Source organism: Corvus hawaiiensis, chromosome 3 (genome assembly GCF_020740725.1).
Source record: "Corvus hawaiiensis isolate bCorHaw1 chromosome 3, bCorHaw1.pri.cur, whole genome shotgun sequence".
Taxonomy (NCBI): Eukaryota; Metazoa; Chordata; class Aves; order Passeriformes; family Corvidae; genus Corvus; species Corvus hawaiiensis.
In genome coordinates, this window is record NC_063215.1 from 33033208 (window position 1) to 33050285 (window position 17078).

The 17078-nt window shown below is 36.9% G+C and overlaps 1 protein-coding gene across 3 annotated transcripts in view; it reads left to right on the forward strand.

The window, feature by feature from the left end:
- SENP6 (SUMO specific peptidase 6) overlaps positions 1-16424 on the forward strand; it is a 70922-nt gene extending 54498 nt beyond the window's left edge. For all 3 annotated transcript variants that reach the window (XM_048296516.1, XM_048296518.1, XM_048296517.1), the window contains 8 exons: positions 664-786; positions 1015-1107; positions 4199-4632; positions 7650-7753; positions 9464-9552; positions 11719-11787; positions 11920-12070; positions 14423-16424. In XM_048296516.1, coding sequence (XP_048152473.1) covers positions 664-786; positions 1015-1107; positions 4199-4632; positions 7650-7753; positions 9464-9552; positions 11719-11787; positions 11920-12070; positions 14423-14623 — 1264 coding nt within the window. In that variant the 3' untranslated portion in view covers positions 14624-16424. The remainder of the gene's footprint in view (positions 1-663; positions 787-1014; positions 1108-4198; positions 4633-7649; positions 7754-9463; positions 9553-11718; positions 11788-11919; positions 12071-14422) is intronic.
- Positions 16425-17078: the final 654 nt, after the last annotated feature.

Genomic DNA, 17078 nt, shown 5'->3' on the forward strand with positions numbered 1-17078 from the left:
TGACAGTGACATTGTTCTGACTTGGATAAAGGTTCTTTGCAACTTTTTAACATCTCAAGAGCAAATTTAACTGAAAGAAAAAAAAGCTTTTTGTAAGTTCAGTTGTTCTTTCCAGAGTATTTGTGTTTCTTGGAATTTCATTAGTTTTGATTAATGTAATATGTAAGTTAATTTTGTGGTGTCGCTGATGCTACAGATGTTAGAAATGTATTAAATTGCTACATGCTGCTGGTTTTATGCTACACATAAGGTGCGTATGTATATTTTTTAGTCTATTAATGTATTTTAGAAGTAAAAAGAAAATGAATGTGTCACTCTTGGGACTGTTTGGTGATCTGGTGGCTCAAATACAAAACACAGGTCTCCTAGATAGGTCTTTATGTAACAAACTCTTTGAAAATTTGTTTTCCTGCCATGAAATATAAATAAATACAACAGCAGCAGAACAGCTTGTTGATTGAGCAGAGAAATAATACCTTGAAATATTTACACAAATTTTGCATTAATTAGTTCCTGTAGATAGTCACCTCCAAATAGCTATTCTGTGAGAAGCTGCTACAATTTGGTGGGGAGAAACTGTTGGCTGTCGTTTTTACTCTGGTGCTGAGTACTTTGAGTTAAAACCTCCATTAATTTTTCTTTCCTTTTTTTTAAACTGATTAGGTATTTGGTACTTGAAAAGCTGAAAAAAGAAGATGCTGATAGAATACATGTGTTCAGTTCATTCTTCTATAAACGCCTTAATCAAAGAGAAAGAAGAAATATTCATGAAACTTCAAACCTTTCGTAAGTCTGTTGATAAGTCAGTTTAACATAGAGCTAGGTGAAGACTCTTAAGAACAGATGCCTTACAGAGAGAAATATCAACAGAACTCTAGGAAGCATCTAGACCTGTAGGAAACATAGAATATGCCTTGAAAATCTTAACAAGCTGTCAAGGTGAAAATATCTGGAAAGTGCTCCCTCAAATAAAATAAGCCACACCACAAATTGTATGTTGGTTTCTTCTTGCAGAATACAACAAAAGCGGCATGGGCGAGTAAAAACGTGGACACGGCATGTTGATATTTTTGAGAAAGATTTCATTTTTGTTCCCCTTAATGAAGCGTAAGTGAACTTACTTTTTTATCACATTTGGTGAAGGCTTAAATTTCGTAATTCTGAAATTGAAAGTTCCATTACAATGTGAATTGAAGTTAATAATGAAGAGACTAAACATCTTTTTCCAGCTGATAAAAATTAAATGGTTACGTAAGACCTTTAAATGTTGTAGTATAAGAATTATCAGACAATTTAAAGACTAAGCAAAAATTAACTTTTCTGACTACTTTTCCTAGGTTTTACCTCAATCTCTGGTGTTCTTTCGTCTAAGCTTTTGACATAACTTCTGGATTTACCTTTTTTAGTCCTTTCTAATGAGATCGCATAGGTGGGATCATCTTTAGTTACAAGAAACTGGTTTTGTAAGAAAACTTAATTGAAAATCACTACTGCCTTGAGAACTTTATTCTTTTTCTTTATATCCTTTTGCCTTGATACTTGTGAAGGGTCAGGAAGCAGACCATTAGCATTCTAATGGTTGCTAAGGACTTCGATGATGCTTGCTTTCCTTAAGATCAGAGCAAGTTGTCACAAACACATTTCTATATCTCATAGAAATAATCTAAACAGTTCTTACGCCAGAATATTTACGAAAGTCAAAGTACTGTATTTTGAATGTATGCAATAAAAACATAATAAAGTAAGGACAGATAGATATGAAGTTTCTAACTGATGTCTCATAGGCATACCTAGCTGATATTTCAAAAATAAAAAAAGAGATTTTTTTAATAAAAAGTGATTTATCTAGGTACTGTGCCATTGTGCAGTGGGAGGAAAATTTCTAAATCTTCTTGTGTTCCTGCCTTCTCTCCAGCTGAATTCTGAGGCTAGCTGAATAGAGGCAGTTAGAAGATAACTGGCCATACATAGGTCTGTCCTTTTAATAAAGTTGTATTTTCCCAAAAAAAAGAGTTCATAAGCACTAACTTCCGTTTTTGACATACCATGACCTCTCGCAAGACATCGAGATCTAGGGGATTTAAGTGACTCAGGTGTAAGGTCCACTGCAGATCCCTGTCCACTGCAGACTTCATCCTTGCCATCCCTCTCCCATGAAACTTCAAGTACCAAAACTTTGAAGTGTTCGTCATTTAAATTTTAAGTTGCCTTTGCGTTTTTTATATGGTTCACTTCCCACCATCCTCTCACATGTCATTCACATATCCACGTGGGTTATGCAGAGGAGAAATGAGTGTGACCTAAAAGTCACCTGAAAATGAAAATGAATAGTTCTGTGGTTTTATAAGAATTATTTATGTTGCTAGTAACTTAACACACAGTAGTTTTCATTGTCTTGTTCATTTACTGATAAAGAACTACAGCAATGTCTGTCTCAGCAAGTAGAACATAACAGTTTGTACTGAAGGCATAATGCTCACACCATGTGTGAGTTGGTGATTTTGGGTTAGAGTAGCTTGGTCTCATGGACTCGTCCAGTCACGATTAGAGCATGAAAAGTACACTCATGGTGTGCATCTGTCATCTGGATGTAATCCTGTTCACGCTTTTTGGAACTGTCCCTTCACCATAAGCTGAAGCTTGTTAAGTGGTGATAGGACATTCATTTGCAACAGTGGTTTCCTGGTAGGTACAGTAAGAATATTGCAGAGCAGAAAAATAATCAAGTAGCCAGGGAGATGAGAAAGTGATGGTTTGATGGGGAGTTGCTGGGTTTTGGTGTCTATTTCCAACAAGTTTTTCCAGAATATCTCATAACCACTAGTGTAGGGAATGTAGACTCATCATCTAACCAGCTGTCAAACTGCAGTAACTGAAGGTTGAGAGGTTGACTCTAGGGCAGAAGCAACTTAGAACAGTGTGTCTTGATTTAACCATGACTGCATCAGTGTTCTTTGGCTGTACAGTCCTTCTTGTTCAAGTCTCCAATGAAACCAGTTTATTCTGTTCAAAGTTACAAGCCGTTTTCTTTTTACATCCAGGTTAATTTGCTGGTCTGTTGACGTAATTGGTACATAACGTCTCTGTTAATAGAGTACACACAAATTCCAGGGTTGGGCAGTACTTAATATGTTCATTTGCTAGGTGTGGTGAATCATTCAAGATAAACCGTACCTCACATGCTGCTTTCAACAGCCACTTACTTTAACTGCCATTAAGTTTTGATGGAGTTTAGGCTTCATAACCATCTAATTATTTTTTTAGTATGTCAGTTAGACATGCATTTTTAGCTGCTGCTTTTTCTTTTGTTTCCTAGAACAAACTGAAATGTGACTTCAGCTGTATAATACATAGCTAGCTTCTGTTTTGTTATTTGCTGTAGACAAAGATCCCTCAGAAAATTTGTAAATTAGACAATCAAAATCCACTTCTAATGCCTCAGTCCCTGAATTTGCTGCTGCTCTAGTTCTGATTGAGTGGCAAGTCAGTGAAGCCTAAAGAAGCAAGGAAATAGGAGGAAACTGTTGGAAAACTTACACTTTGTGTTGGGGGATATAGCTGTTTTTGATTTGGAAAAGTTAGAATGTCAGTTCTGTGAAGGGTGAGGAAGACAACAGAGACATTGTGATGGCATTACAAGCACTCTTTTTCTCTCCTCCTTTAGCTCACTGTTGACAAGATTTCTGTAAAGTGTTAAATACAATTGGAAGATCTCAAAACTGGAAGAGTATGGGCAATTCAGCCATACCATTAGATCTGACTGCTTGTGTTGCTAGTGCTGAACTACTAGAACACTTCAAACAGCCATAAAACATGAACTTTACATTCTCTAATTCACACATTAATGAAGAAAATGTTAAAAAAATAAATAAGCTTCAATTCAGAAAAAGAAAAAATTGTATGGAGTGTGAGCAAATTGAAATAAATATTTAAGACAGCGCCTGTTTTCAACTAACTGCATCATATTAATTTCTTGGTGACTATTTGCATGGAGAAATCGTACTTCTACAGAAGCCTGTGAAGGCTTGAGTAAAACTTGGTTAGAAAAGTGAACAGCTAGTATAGTTTATCTTTGAATGATTATGGGGCAGGATTATATTGTATGTGTGCATGTTTTGTTTGTTTTTTACCAGTTTCAGGTTTAACTGTGAGCATTAATGTAATTGTGAGTTTTTAATGTATTTTTTTTCCTTTGCAGCGCCCACTGGTTTTTGGCTGTTATCTGTTTTCCTGGTTTAGAAAAACCCAAATATGAACCAAATCCCCATTATCATGAAAATGCTGCAATGCCTATGAAATCATCCTCTTCAGATGGAGAGAGCAGCACACCATCTCCCTTGCCAAATGAATTAGATGCACAAAACTCGCCTTCCAAGTCCACAGCAAAGAAGATGTTTACCAAAAAGTACAGTACAGCTTTAATTGACCCAAACACTGAAACAGAGGACAGCGAATCTTCGTGTTGTAGAAGAAGTCCTTGTAGGGGAAAAAGTGCTTTCAAAAAACTGAATCAAATAGACAGTGATGTGGAAGAACCTAACACTGTGGAATCAGCATGCCATAAACTAGACCATAGAACTCTGGATGAAAATGGTATACAGGGTGAATTCACAGCTGCTAGCCAATCTATGGGTATGTAATTGTAAAAATATGCACTTTTTAATGAAATATTTGGAGATTTCAGATCTGTTACTACTTCTGCAATAGTTTAAACTTCATACTTCTAAAGTTCAGTATATGGCTGAATTTCAAGTGCTTTCAATATAAGTAATTCATAGCCATTGCATTTAAAAAAAGTTTTTGTGGCTATTGACATAACTCTCATGACAAAAGGCTGGAGATAAAATACTGTTTTCCTAAATCAGATTAATTTTTCAGTTCTATGATCTTTTTTCAAACAAAATCATTTTGTAGATACCACTTTGCATCCCTCAAGATTGCAGTTGTTAAGGAAAAAGTAGTAGCTGACCATGGATTCTTACAATGTATGTGCAGGGGAACACTGAGCTAAGATTATGTGAGCAACCTTAATATCGATGTCTTTTATCATTTGATGTTTTCCTTCAACATTATTCATTTCTTTAATGTCCTGATAAGAAGGTATGTAAAAAGAGTAAGAAGAAAATGATTCTAAAAAAAAAAATTTTCCTCCATGACCACTGTGTTACATTTAGAGAGGCTTTTTCAGTGCATCGCTGCCGTGGAGAGACTGCTCACCAATCTGCAACAGTGTTTGTACCCACGTGAACAAAGGAGCTGGCATACTTTCAAAGGCAGGTGAAGGAATTAGGAAGAGGTTGTTTTCTCTGTTCACTGCAATGTTTGGCTCTCCTTAAGGCATAGACTAGGAAACATCTGATTATGAAAAAGCTTTTACTTTAGCCACCAGTAGTATTCCTACTGACTTAGTTTGCAGAGTAAAGAATCATTTACCTTACAGTACAAGGTCAGAAAATATTACCAATCATATGGTTTCATCTGTGTACTGCAGGCCATTACAACTTCAGTATCTTTGTGGGTATAAACACTACATCTATTCTAAGTTTATTCATTTGTGATAACATTGTCACTGTTACTAGAAGGTCTTGGAGGGCTGCTGGGGGTGTGCATAGATGTGTTCTTGTTTGAGTCGATTTTTTCATTTTATGTGTGATTGTTACCATTCATGATATTGCTGCTCTATGGTGTGGTGTCATGTCTTGGATGCTGCTACTGTTGCTTGTCTGTAATAAGTTGGAATGTGCGTTATGACAGATTTTTGCTACGATTGCGTTTCTTGTGGGTTTTTATGGCTGCATTGTATTGGCGGCTGATGGTCATTCTCTTTCTAACTTAAATGCTTAGAATCTCCTGCTCAACTACTGCAGATGATGCACCCTTTCATTAAAGTGGGTGTTCTCAGGGGGGCACAGTCTTGATTTAAGAGTGAGATTGACCTCAAGGATATGTTTAGGCAGCTAAATTTAGATGCACTGTATTTAAACTTCAATTTCAACCAGATGGAAAATGGGCATTCTGCCTTGGGTTATCTGACTGGCCTTCAGCTGTTGCTCCAGAAGGGTGTGGATCTTGACTGTGCCAAATCCATCCGTAAGTCCTGCATATCCAAGGATATCTTGAAAGACAGCACATGCCTCTGATAGTGTAGTCAGTGAAGCCAAGAGACTTCCTCTTCTCATCATAAAGCAGATGTAGAGTGGCTGTTCAGTTGAGGAGCTCCTGTGCTCTGATTATGATTTCCAAACATTGAGACCCTAGGTGCTAACTGTACATGGGAGCCTAAACTGAGATGTCTTGATTTCAAAATAATCCTGGTGTTGAACTTGTGAATCAGTAGAAGTTCATGCCTAAATAACTTTGAAGAATATATCTATCCAAAATATATCTATTTTTGTTACTTACGTAATCATCTTTTTATTGCTCCGTTTTTGAACAAGATGGATTTGTCTCAATACCATTTTATTTTTTAGAAATCTGTCAGCAATAAGTCACATTAGTATATGACCTACTTCTTATGCTAAGGTCTTTTCAAAGGTACTGAGTAAGACTAATTCCCAAGTTTGTCTCTGTGGAACTCTACTGGTGACCTCTTTCCAAAGTGTTACCTCAACTTCTCTTTTGAAATATTCTCAAATACAGATGTTCTGCTTTTATTTCCACTAGTTAGTTCACTGCCCTATTTATTCTTCTTATAGAAGTCCTAGTTTCCTTTAATAGGTAATATGTTCTCCAGTGACACCACAACCAATGCTTTTATTTTTGTTTTTGTTTCGATATATTACAGGCCCCTTTCTAGAAGATTTTGAGTTTTGCTGGCATGAGTTACCATTCTTCATTTATTTCCACAGTTTACTATTTTTTCTGTCAAAATCTGTTCTGAAGTCCTGTATGGTAGTATTAAGACTAGTGAGCCTATAGCTGTCTGTATCTGCTTTTTGTACAGGTACAGCTAGAACATTCATAATTTTTTTTCTTCTGATGCTGTTTCCCACTAAATATGTGACTAAATACGTAGAGGTGGTTGGGATTGAATCTACAGATAATCTTTTTATGTAACCAACTGTAAAATATTTCTAAGTTGCTGCTCCCAGGAGAGCTGATCCTTCGTTCTGCCCTCCCTACCAGTGTGTTCCCAAGCTGCCTTTTCCCTTTTACCAACACAAGTCTTCACATAACTGCACAGCAGACTGATGGAGGAAATTATTCCAGTTAAGAAATAATAACATTGTGACTACCTTTTTCAGTCTGGTCCGCTGTGTGTATGGATGTGTTTGGTGTTATGAAAGGAACCAGCTAGGGGTAGGAATAGATAGTTATTCTAGAGAGCATATCAGAGTGCCTCTTCTGGTAGCAGTACCAATTCAGACTGTTACAAAGGCTTCATGGAACTATGGGACAATTTCATAGTGGGTTTTAGTCTAGGTCTCTCAAATTTTTTTTAGGCATCTCATACAATTAGAAATAATTTCTGTTGTGCTACTTAGAAGCTTTTCACTTTTGTTCATATGCATGAGCAAATTACTCTATATTAGCTGTATCACTGTTACTGTGAGCAGTCCTGAGGAAATCTGAGGTATAAAATGAGTTTGGTCTTCAGTGATGCCATAGTATTTGATGTTTAAATATCCTACTGTCTGTGATTGATACAGATGGATTGCACAAAATCAGACTAAACTATAGTGAAGACTCAGCTGATGGCACTAAACTAAATGAAGATGAGCTTATAGATTTTTCTGAAGACCAAGATAACCAGGTAAAGAATTTAGCAATTTTATTTAGGAAATGTGAACTGTTGTGTTGTATTTTAAATGGACAGCTTAAAAGCAGTGTACACATTGTGAATGTGCATTGTCTAAAGCTGCTTATCTTTACGAGTGTAAAATCCAAAGCACTGGTTACCTACAAAAATCTGCAGGTTAGTTGACAGAGAGGATTATACATTTGTTCATTTAACTATTTAATAGAAAACTGCTGTACTGATCCTGCATTTCATTATGTGAGTCTTTTGCGTAATGACAATATCACAGTGATTTTAGTGGGAACACTGAAAGTCAATACATTTCTATCTTTTGTCTCCCACTGTGTATGGGAGTGGAGGGTCTCCCCACCTTTTCTGGACCTCTGAGTCCAGAACAAACTATTATTTTTCAGTCTGCAGCTATCTGTAATGACTTCCAAATAGCTGTGTATATGTTTACATACATATAAAAGCTCTGGTTGATGTTGAAACCTAACCGTGCTTTTCAGCTGGACTTAGCCCACCTCTCCTGTCATGCCACCTTGTGCAAACATTCTGAGTTTTGCCTGATGGAACTGCCTGTCTGTCTGTTTTGTAGCAGTTAAGAGTTTCCAGATCTGAAGTACATGGCATGAAGGCAGGGAAGCAAGTACATGGCCAGATGTGTTCCTTGAGAGAAGGACCAAATTCCAACCTCCTTAGTTGCTGTGTAGCTTAGAACTTAACTCAGGCTGAACCTATCACTGATATTTTCTAGAATGTACAAATCAAGTGTAGAAATGACCATGACAAGCTGAATGGACCAACCTTTTCATCTGCCAAAAAAGTAGTTGAGGCTGCAACAAAAACAAGTGTATGAGGAACTAGGCAGTAGTTTCTTATATGATAACATGCTCATGGCAATAGCTTGAGGATTTCAGTGCCAGCATCCTGTGTGTTAATGAAGTGTACACAATGCTCACAGAAAACATTCACAAATCATGCTGGTACAGGGGTTCTCATTTTTGGAAAGCATCTCTTTCCCTGTAACACAGTGATCTGTGGTAGTAATACTGAATTCAATGGCAGGGTAAGAAACTATGAATCACTGGGATTGTTTTAGATACAGCTTAGTGCTTTTGTTCATAAAACTTCCATATTGTTTATAAAAATCAATACTGAAATCAAAAGGCCAGAGGATATTTCCAGGCTTGTGGTGTGACTGGTTTTGCAATCCATAATCCTGTGTATCATGGTGGTTTAATTTTCCTTGCCCTAAGAATCAAGTTGTTGCATTTTGGAGCAAAAATAGTTTTATGTCTGAGCTTGTTGCAGATCTTGTCTCATTTCACCTAGAAGATAACATACATGAAACCACCAAGCAAGTTTCTAATATTCACTGGCAAGAAAAAGTATTGATAATTTGGATTATAACCAAATAATGGAGATTCACCTCTTCTAAGACAGCAGTGCTTTGAAAATGTTGGTTGCGTTGTTCTAGTTTCAGCAGTCCTTAAATAAATAGCAGCATTCAATCCTTGTCATTCTGGCATGAATTTCAGAACCTATGTGACTAAAAGTTGGTAAACATAACAGTGAATCATTTCAGATTAAAGCTACCATTTCTTTATTAAACTAAGTTATTGGTCTTGAATGAAAATGGTAAGTGTTACAATAATTTCCTTTGCATCTGTTTGAAAAAACAATATTAGCTTTTAAACACCTGTAACCACATTGCTTCTGTAGGAAGACAGTAGTGATGATGGTGGCCTTGCAGATGATAACTGTAATTCAGAAATGGGACAATGGTACCTGAAGCCAACTATCTGCAAACAGTGAGTATTAAAACAGTTAAAATGGAAATTTCATAAAAGTTTTTGAAATATAAAAGGCAGTAATTATGGGAAGTAGTCATACATGACTCTTTAAATACTTTAATCAGCATGCTGTTAGAGTTTGAGAGAGAATTTTATAGTTTATATGATCATCTTCAGTGGGCAGAAAATTTATTGAATGAAACTATTAGTGAAATAATAGCTTTTTGGATTTCTGTTAAGCCTGTGTACTGCATCAGGCAAATGAACATTGTTTCTTCCAATAAGGCTGTTCTTTGGTATTTTGCACTTGGATTCCTGCAAAAACAAGGTGCAGAAGCATGTTCAAATGTATCCTATATTAAAAAAACAGATTAATGTTTTTAAACTAAATAATTAAATTAATAGTTAAGAAAACCTTTATCACTACTCAGATTAGTAAAGGAAAATGAGAGTAATTCTTAACTGCCCCCTTTTCTTACCTAAACGTGTTGTAGCTGTTTTTATTGTCTCTGTTCTTTTTTCTCTAATAACAGTGTTCCACATTTTTTTTAGATTTTTGATCTGTTCTGGATTTGAACTTTTTTTTTAATATTTGAAACTCAGGAATAATTTCTTAGTAAACATTGACTGTCGTTGTTTGCATTATGGTGTGACAGGTGCATGATTTGAAATCCAGAAATATTGTTACTAGTATTGCTGTCTCGACAGTTTCCTTTGTATTTTTTTCATAATTTATCTATTTTTGTATTTCCATCCTTGTGAATAAAGGTTTACTAGAGAGGTGAAGACTTTCACAGTACATTCACAGTACATTCTTAGGAGGCAGTATAGAATTACAGATTTATAGATGTTATGGAATATATGACAATATGTTTTCAAGGAAAAGTCCATCTGTGTTGTGTGTTCTAAGAATATTTATGAGCTTCTGATTATAGCTTGGCTAAATTTGTCCCGTTTTGATGACAGATTATCTGTACAATAATACTTCCCAGCAGACAGTATTTTAATTCAGTGTGACATTTCATAACATCTTTGAAACTTAAGTATCAAAAGTCATTAAGGGCACTTTATTTTAAAATGACTTCTATATAAAATAGAAAATTACCTTGAAAAGGCTGTCACATCTTCCCCCTCCAAAGTACTACATATTTTTAAAGAGCATTTTAAAGGGCATTTAATGTTTTTTTAAAGAGCAGTACCTATGTAAATATTAACTTTTATCAGAAATTAAAACAAGTACAAGCAAACATTATTGAAATTATTATATGCTTATGCCTAAAAAATTGCATACATGTAAATTAGTTTATAAATGCGAACACACCGATACATAAATGCATGCAGATATTTTGTCTGAATTTACGAGTTTGAAGTTTCTTCAAATGATACTTTGTCTGAATACATCTGTGTTACTGTTAGAAAAGAAAAAGCAGAGATTTGTGAAAAGTAAATTATTTATTCCTCAAAATACATGCTACATATAATGCTGAAATTCTGAACTCTGGTATGAGATAGCTTTGATGTATAAATCCAACTTGCTTATAAGGTGGCTGATAAGATTGCTGTGCTTGTGGCTACTGAAAATGTAGCGTGCTTTAGATTGAGTGACAGGATATCAGCATTTGTAGTGTGCAGGAGAGGACTTGAGCAGACTTGGTTCTCTAGTAAATACTTGGTTATAGATACATTATTTTTTAAAGTCTTTCAAATAGATTTGGTGGGTGTTTTGTGTGTAACTACCAGCTAGATTTCAGATTCAGGTTGGAATCACTTTTTGAACATGCTTTCCTAGTGCCTTCTAGTGTGCTGTGGTGTGTCCCATCTGTCCTCGAGCTGCTACTCTAGCAGGATGTTTGTGGGCTCTCTGCCTTTCTCTTGCCAGTGTCCCAGATACCTTGTGCATGTAAAAGAGCATCAGACACCTGAAGGTGTTTTAAGCAACTGTAACAAATTGTCTGACAGTACTGTATTTTCTAAGTGCATTCTTAAGTGTCCTTAGTATATGGTTAACTATAAAGATAACCTGCCTTTTAGCTGTCCCAATTAGGAGATTACAGCCGTGCTGGCAGAACTTTAGAGTATTGATCTAGTTTTGTTATGGCTGCCCCACAAACTATTACTGTGTAACATTGTGTTTTTCAAGCTGCTGTAAAGTACTGTGTACTTAAAACTTGTGTTCTCTGTTAGGCCCTGCATTTTGCTTATGGACTCACTGAGAGGCCCTTCCCGGTCAAATGTTGTGAAAACACTACGGGAGTAAGTTTCATATCTGGTGCTTAGGTTTTGGTTTGGGTTGCTTGGTTTTTTTTTAGTTTGGTTTGGGGTATTTTTTGAAAATTCTTCAAGGGAAAAAAAAAAAGTTTTAATTTGTGTGGTCTTTTATTGTAGATATTTAGAGGTGGAATGGGAAGTCAGGAAAGGCAGCAAAAGAAGCTTTTCCAAAGATGTCATGAAAGGTTCCAACCCAAAAGTGCCACAGCAGAACAACTTCAGTGATTGTGGAGTGTACATCCTCCAGTATGTGGAGAGCTTTTTTGAGGTATGTATGTTTGTGAAGCTGGTTTTGATTCCTGCAGCAATCAAATATAAGCTGTGAAAATTATTACAATTATAAAAAGTTCCTAGCGTAGCTCAATACCTGTTTATGAGATTGTGTGTTACAAACTAATTTGTACATAAACACACAGAGTAACTTTTTAGAAAATAAACTAATTATCCTTTTTAGTTGTACGTGCATAAAAGAAATCACAAGCCATGAAATTTTCCAAGAGAATCTAAAGAGAACACATTAGTCTTCCTTTGTGTTCTTCTGCTGTGTACCCTTTGAAATCATCCAGTAAGAGCTTGAGTTCAAAATCTAAACTAAAAATGCACCACAAAAAGCTTGTTCTTTTTCCCCTAAGAACTGTGCCTGAATAAATTCAGAAATGTGCCACAGGTAGGGGGTTTATGTTTCTTCTGGGGGTATTTTTAACTTGTAAGAAAACATGTAAGTAAAATCATTACAGCTAAATGCCAAATCTTGTTTCCATTGAAGGAATCGTTTGAATGCTTGCTTACTTACAAGCTGACTTGGTCTTCAAGTTACAGCTCCTTTCACAAGTGGAGGCATTAGCACCTTCTGGTCTAGGTCGGGAGGAGAAGTGATGGTCAACTGAGATGCTGTCTGCTTGGGACAGTAACTCTCCTTAGAATTCCTGGTGCTTTAGAGCATTGTTCCTAAACTCTCCTGTAGCTAACCCTTTCCTGGAAAAGCTGGCAGCTTATCCATTCCTCGACCCTCCCTCCGTTCATACGTACATGAGAGCAGCAAAACTTTAGCAGAATGCATTCATGCAAATGGAAGCCAAAAGCTTTTGCTTTACTGATGAGTTCTCGAAAGCTTAAAACCATAACCAAGTGCTTCCTGTTTTGTTCACTGGGAGTATGAGGAACAACCAAGTTTTATTAATCTTAGCCCATTCCTTTTTGCGAATCAATTGCTGGATTATGTCGAGCTGAATCCCTTGTCCTGCTTAGGCTGGCAGCATGCTGCAGCTTTGTTGGCCAGAGAATAGGCACGGCACATACATGTGTCAGAGAGCAAATCACAGGATATTCTCAGAAGTAACTTCAGTGAGGAAGGAAAACCTGTGCTGGCTGCAGACTGTCTTGAAGTTAGCGAACAATTTCAGCTGCTTTGTATTTGGAAAATTGCCCACAGTCTCATTTTGCACCAGCTCTACAAACTTGATGGGGAGTACGTGGGGGCAGGTGCTTAATCTGATGTTTGCGAACTGTTGAGGCACAACTGTTTGTTCTTTGTGAATTTATTTTAAGCACTAAAATCACGATGTGTATCTTCTGAAACAGAGGCTCGCCTGTCAGGGTGGGTGAGCAGTGAGGAGGCCCCGGCGGACTGTCCCAGCCGGGCCTTGTCAGCGGCCCGAGCCGGCTGTGCCCGCGGGGGCCGCCAGGGGCCGCTGCGGGCGGGGCAGCGCCAGCCCGCCCCCAGAGCCTGCAGGGCGAGGGAGGGGCAGGCGCGCAGCACAGCGGGCCTCGCACCGCGGCACTGCTCGTCTTCCCCGATTGAACAGCCACCAAAAAATGGTGCTAGTACAACATTAGGCAGAATGTTCCTGTACAGAATGTCACTAGGTTTTTTTTCACAAGCAGCCTTGCTGATCTTACCTCAGTGATGAATGTAATTCACTCTTAAATAACCCTGATGATGTAAACTGTAGTACAGAAAGGGAGGAATTTCTTTGAGACAACACTGTTCTCCAAATTGTCATTTGGTTAGGGTGGAATGGTTGTACAGTATCACTGAAGAGGTGTAGATAATGTCTCATAATTATCTTAATTATTTGGATGAATGATACCTAGCAAGAAAACAGAATGTAAGTATAAAAAGTGTTGGTGGTAGGCAGGGGCTTTGTTTTCTAGGATGAAATCTAAAACTGACTTGCCTAGTTGGTTATGATCCTAAAGGTTATTTATAAAAACAGCGATGTTTCAGATTCCTGATCAGCTCTAGATTTTGATGTTAGTGATTCTTAAAAAATGTCCTATATTTATACAGTAGTTTTCTCTCTCGCTCACTTTTTTTTTTTATTAGAATAAGTTTACACACTTATGCAGACAAACACTTTGTCTAAAAGATGTAGCAAACAGTAGATTGTTCAGGCATTCTTATAATCAGGACTGATCTGGATGGATTTTTCTCTGTAACATACTGAAGCTTGAGTGATTTTACCATAATTACACATGTACAAAATGAAGAAATTGTAGAAATTTTTTTCCATGCTGCTGGAATGACGTGAGGAAGAATGTACTTTTCCTCACTCCAGTTTTCTTCAGTCATTTAGGTTGTAACTCCTTACTGTAATACCCAAATGACCTTTCTTTTCAGAATCCCATTTTGAGTTTTGAGCTACCAATGAACTTAACAGACTGGTTTCCACGCCCAAGGATGAAAACCAAAAGAGAAGAAATACGAAAAATAATCCTGACACTCCAGGAACAGCAGAACAAGGACAAGAAGGGACAGAAAGACCCAAATTCAATTTTGCAGGAAAAGACAGAACAACTTATCAACAACAGCTCAGACTGAATGTTGTATCTGTTGCATGTTAGCTCCACAATCAAAATTGAAACCTACATTTTTGTCTGCCCAGACTAAAGATTTGGTGTGTTCTCTGCTCAAAGTTACTTGGGAATGTTTAATGCCTGTATAAATGTGTGTCATAAAATGGTTTAATTCCCACAAAGATGTGTATTAAGTGAGTCTGTACATATGTTAATGAGGCCAACTTTTTCAGCATTTGTAATTACTTTTTTTCCACTTGATAGGGAGCTTTTGTTATGTATTTCTGTTAATAGAACTTAAATAGCAACTTCTAAACATAAAGCAAATAAAGAAAATATAGGATGAAATGGTTACCTTTTTCTTTTTCAGTTAAGTTTTAATGTTACAGGCTTAAGTAACACATAGGGAATGATTTGATAGTGAGATAATTAATTCATATTTTGGCCCTATTTAGTTGCCCTTTACAAGATTATTCTGCTTGCGCTACAAAAGAATAATATGGGTGTCTCAATGTACCATGGCCTCCAAGAGGGTGATTTCCATCCTCCCAGTATCTAAGTGTAGGCAGTGTCATAGTTCATAGGACCACTCCAGATTTGGGGGTTTAGAAGTTATGCATTGCAATTACAATTCCACCCTTGCTTTAGTGGGACAGGCTAGGGAAAGGGGGAGAGTGCTCTTTGACCAGAGGTAACTCTTCAAACAGTATTATAAAAAGTGGTTTCAATGAAGTGATCTTGAGTGACTCTATTAAATCATATTTTGTGGATCCCAATTGTTGTACAGGTGTATTTTGAGACTTTCTTCATTATAAAATTGTATTTTGGTAAGTGTACTTGGAATAGCAGATTGCCCACATTACATTTTCTATGTTACAATTCTGAATGTTACATTCATATGTGCTTTATCTAAGTAATGAACATTTAAAAAGAAAAAAGTGTATGATTACTATTTTTTCTAATATCCATGCAAAAAAACCAAAATACCAGTGTTCACTGCTTGCTTGTTTGTTCCTGGCTTTAAGTAGCAGCAGACTAATGTAGGGACTTGCTTGGATATTTCCAGTGTATTTTGATTTTACAACAATCTAAAATGCCATTGTTGCTTACACTGCAACGTAGCATTTTATCCCTGTTACAGAAAGGCTTTGGCATTGAAGTGGGGAAAGTAAGAAAAGATTTGTGCAAGGATTATATATCTCCATTTTTCTACTAATACAGATATCTTTGAAGGGAACCAGAAAGTGTCACTTCCCAGGAAGGAATTTGTGGGGGTAGAGAGCGATCTTCTATCTCGCCTTGCAGATAATATTTTCTTTCCTGATTTTTCTACTGGGAATGTCATTTACCATTCCCTTCTCCCAAAGAGAAGCAGGAGAGAGTTCATTAGCTGAACTCTGGGCCCCTTGAGATTTATTTTTGTACACAACATCAAGTCTAACCCAGTACTTCATGGCCTCCATGAGTTTTCATTCTCTCTAAACTCTGAAAACACGGCTGCTAATGACATTACTTCCAGGGCATTCCTGCACAGAGGACTCTCTGTGACACCCTCTGTTTACAGGGGGGTTCTCTCACCAAGGCACAGTGTTGCACACAGAGCAATACAGCTGTGGGCTGCTAATCTTTTGTACAGATAACCTGTTCGATTTAGGGGAGTTGTTCATTCCCTGGTTTCTCTCGCATAAACCCTGAGCCCCATGGAGAATATGTAAGCGCCACATATATGTGTTCTGTTAGAGATGACTCCTGCAGTTTTCTGGTTGAAAGAATGTGGGAGCAATTTCCTGGACTACATATTAAATACGTAATGTGCACACCTCTGAGTTGTTTCCTCCTTCAAATTTTTATCCAGTATTCTTGGCATTGTTGGGGAAAACTAGGGATAAAATAGTTCCAGACTGTGGAAATGCAGGGTCTTGTGGATCTGGCTTTAGTGCAACTGTCATACTGGAATAGTAGTTTATACAAGAGAGGGAAGGAAGATAATTTCTTTGGGATACAGGAGAGACAATTGCAAATAGAATGTATTCCTTTGTAGTCTAGTCTTTCCCAATGGTATGTTTTAATTATATGGAATATATCCATATTTCATCAATACAGTAGTTTTCCTTTTTCTAATATTTGTGATGCAGGTTCATATTGTGATGCTGTAGATCTATTTTGGTTCTCTTACTGGGAATAGCCTGGTGCTTCCTCCTTTTCCTTTCTCTTTCCTGTCCTCCCCTTCATCCCCCCTCCCTTTTCCCCTTTTTCAAAGCTGTGAAGAAAGTGCTGGATTTACTATCATTCAGTGTTCAAGGTCTCAAGATCTTCAGTCACATACAGCAAGCTAATATACATGTTAAATACAGGAAACTTATTTTTTTAATAAAATGTGACGTTAATAGAAAAAACCCTACAGAATTAAGAATGAGTTATTTAAAACCTTCCTGACTTGGTTTAACAAGCTCACTACTGCATGTGCTTGGTAAGTGTTT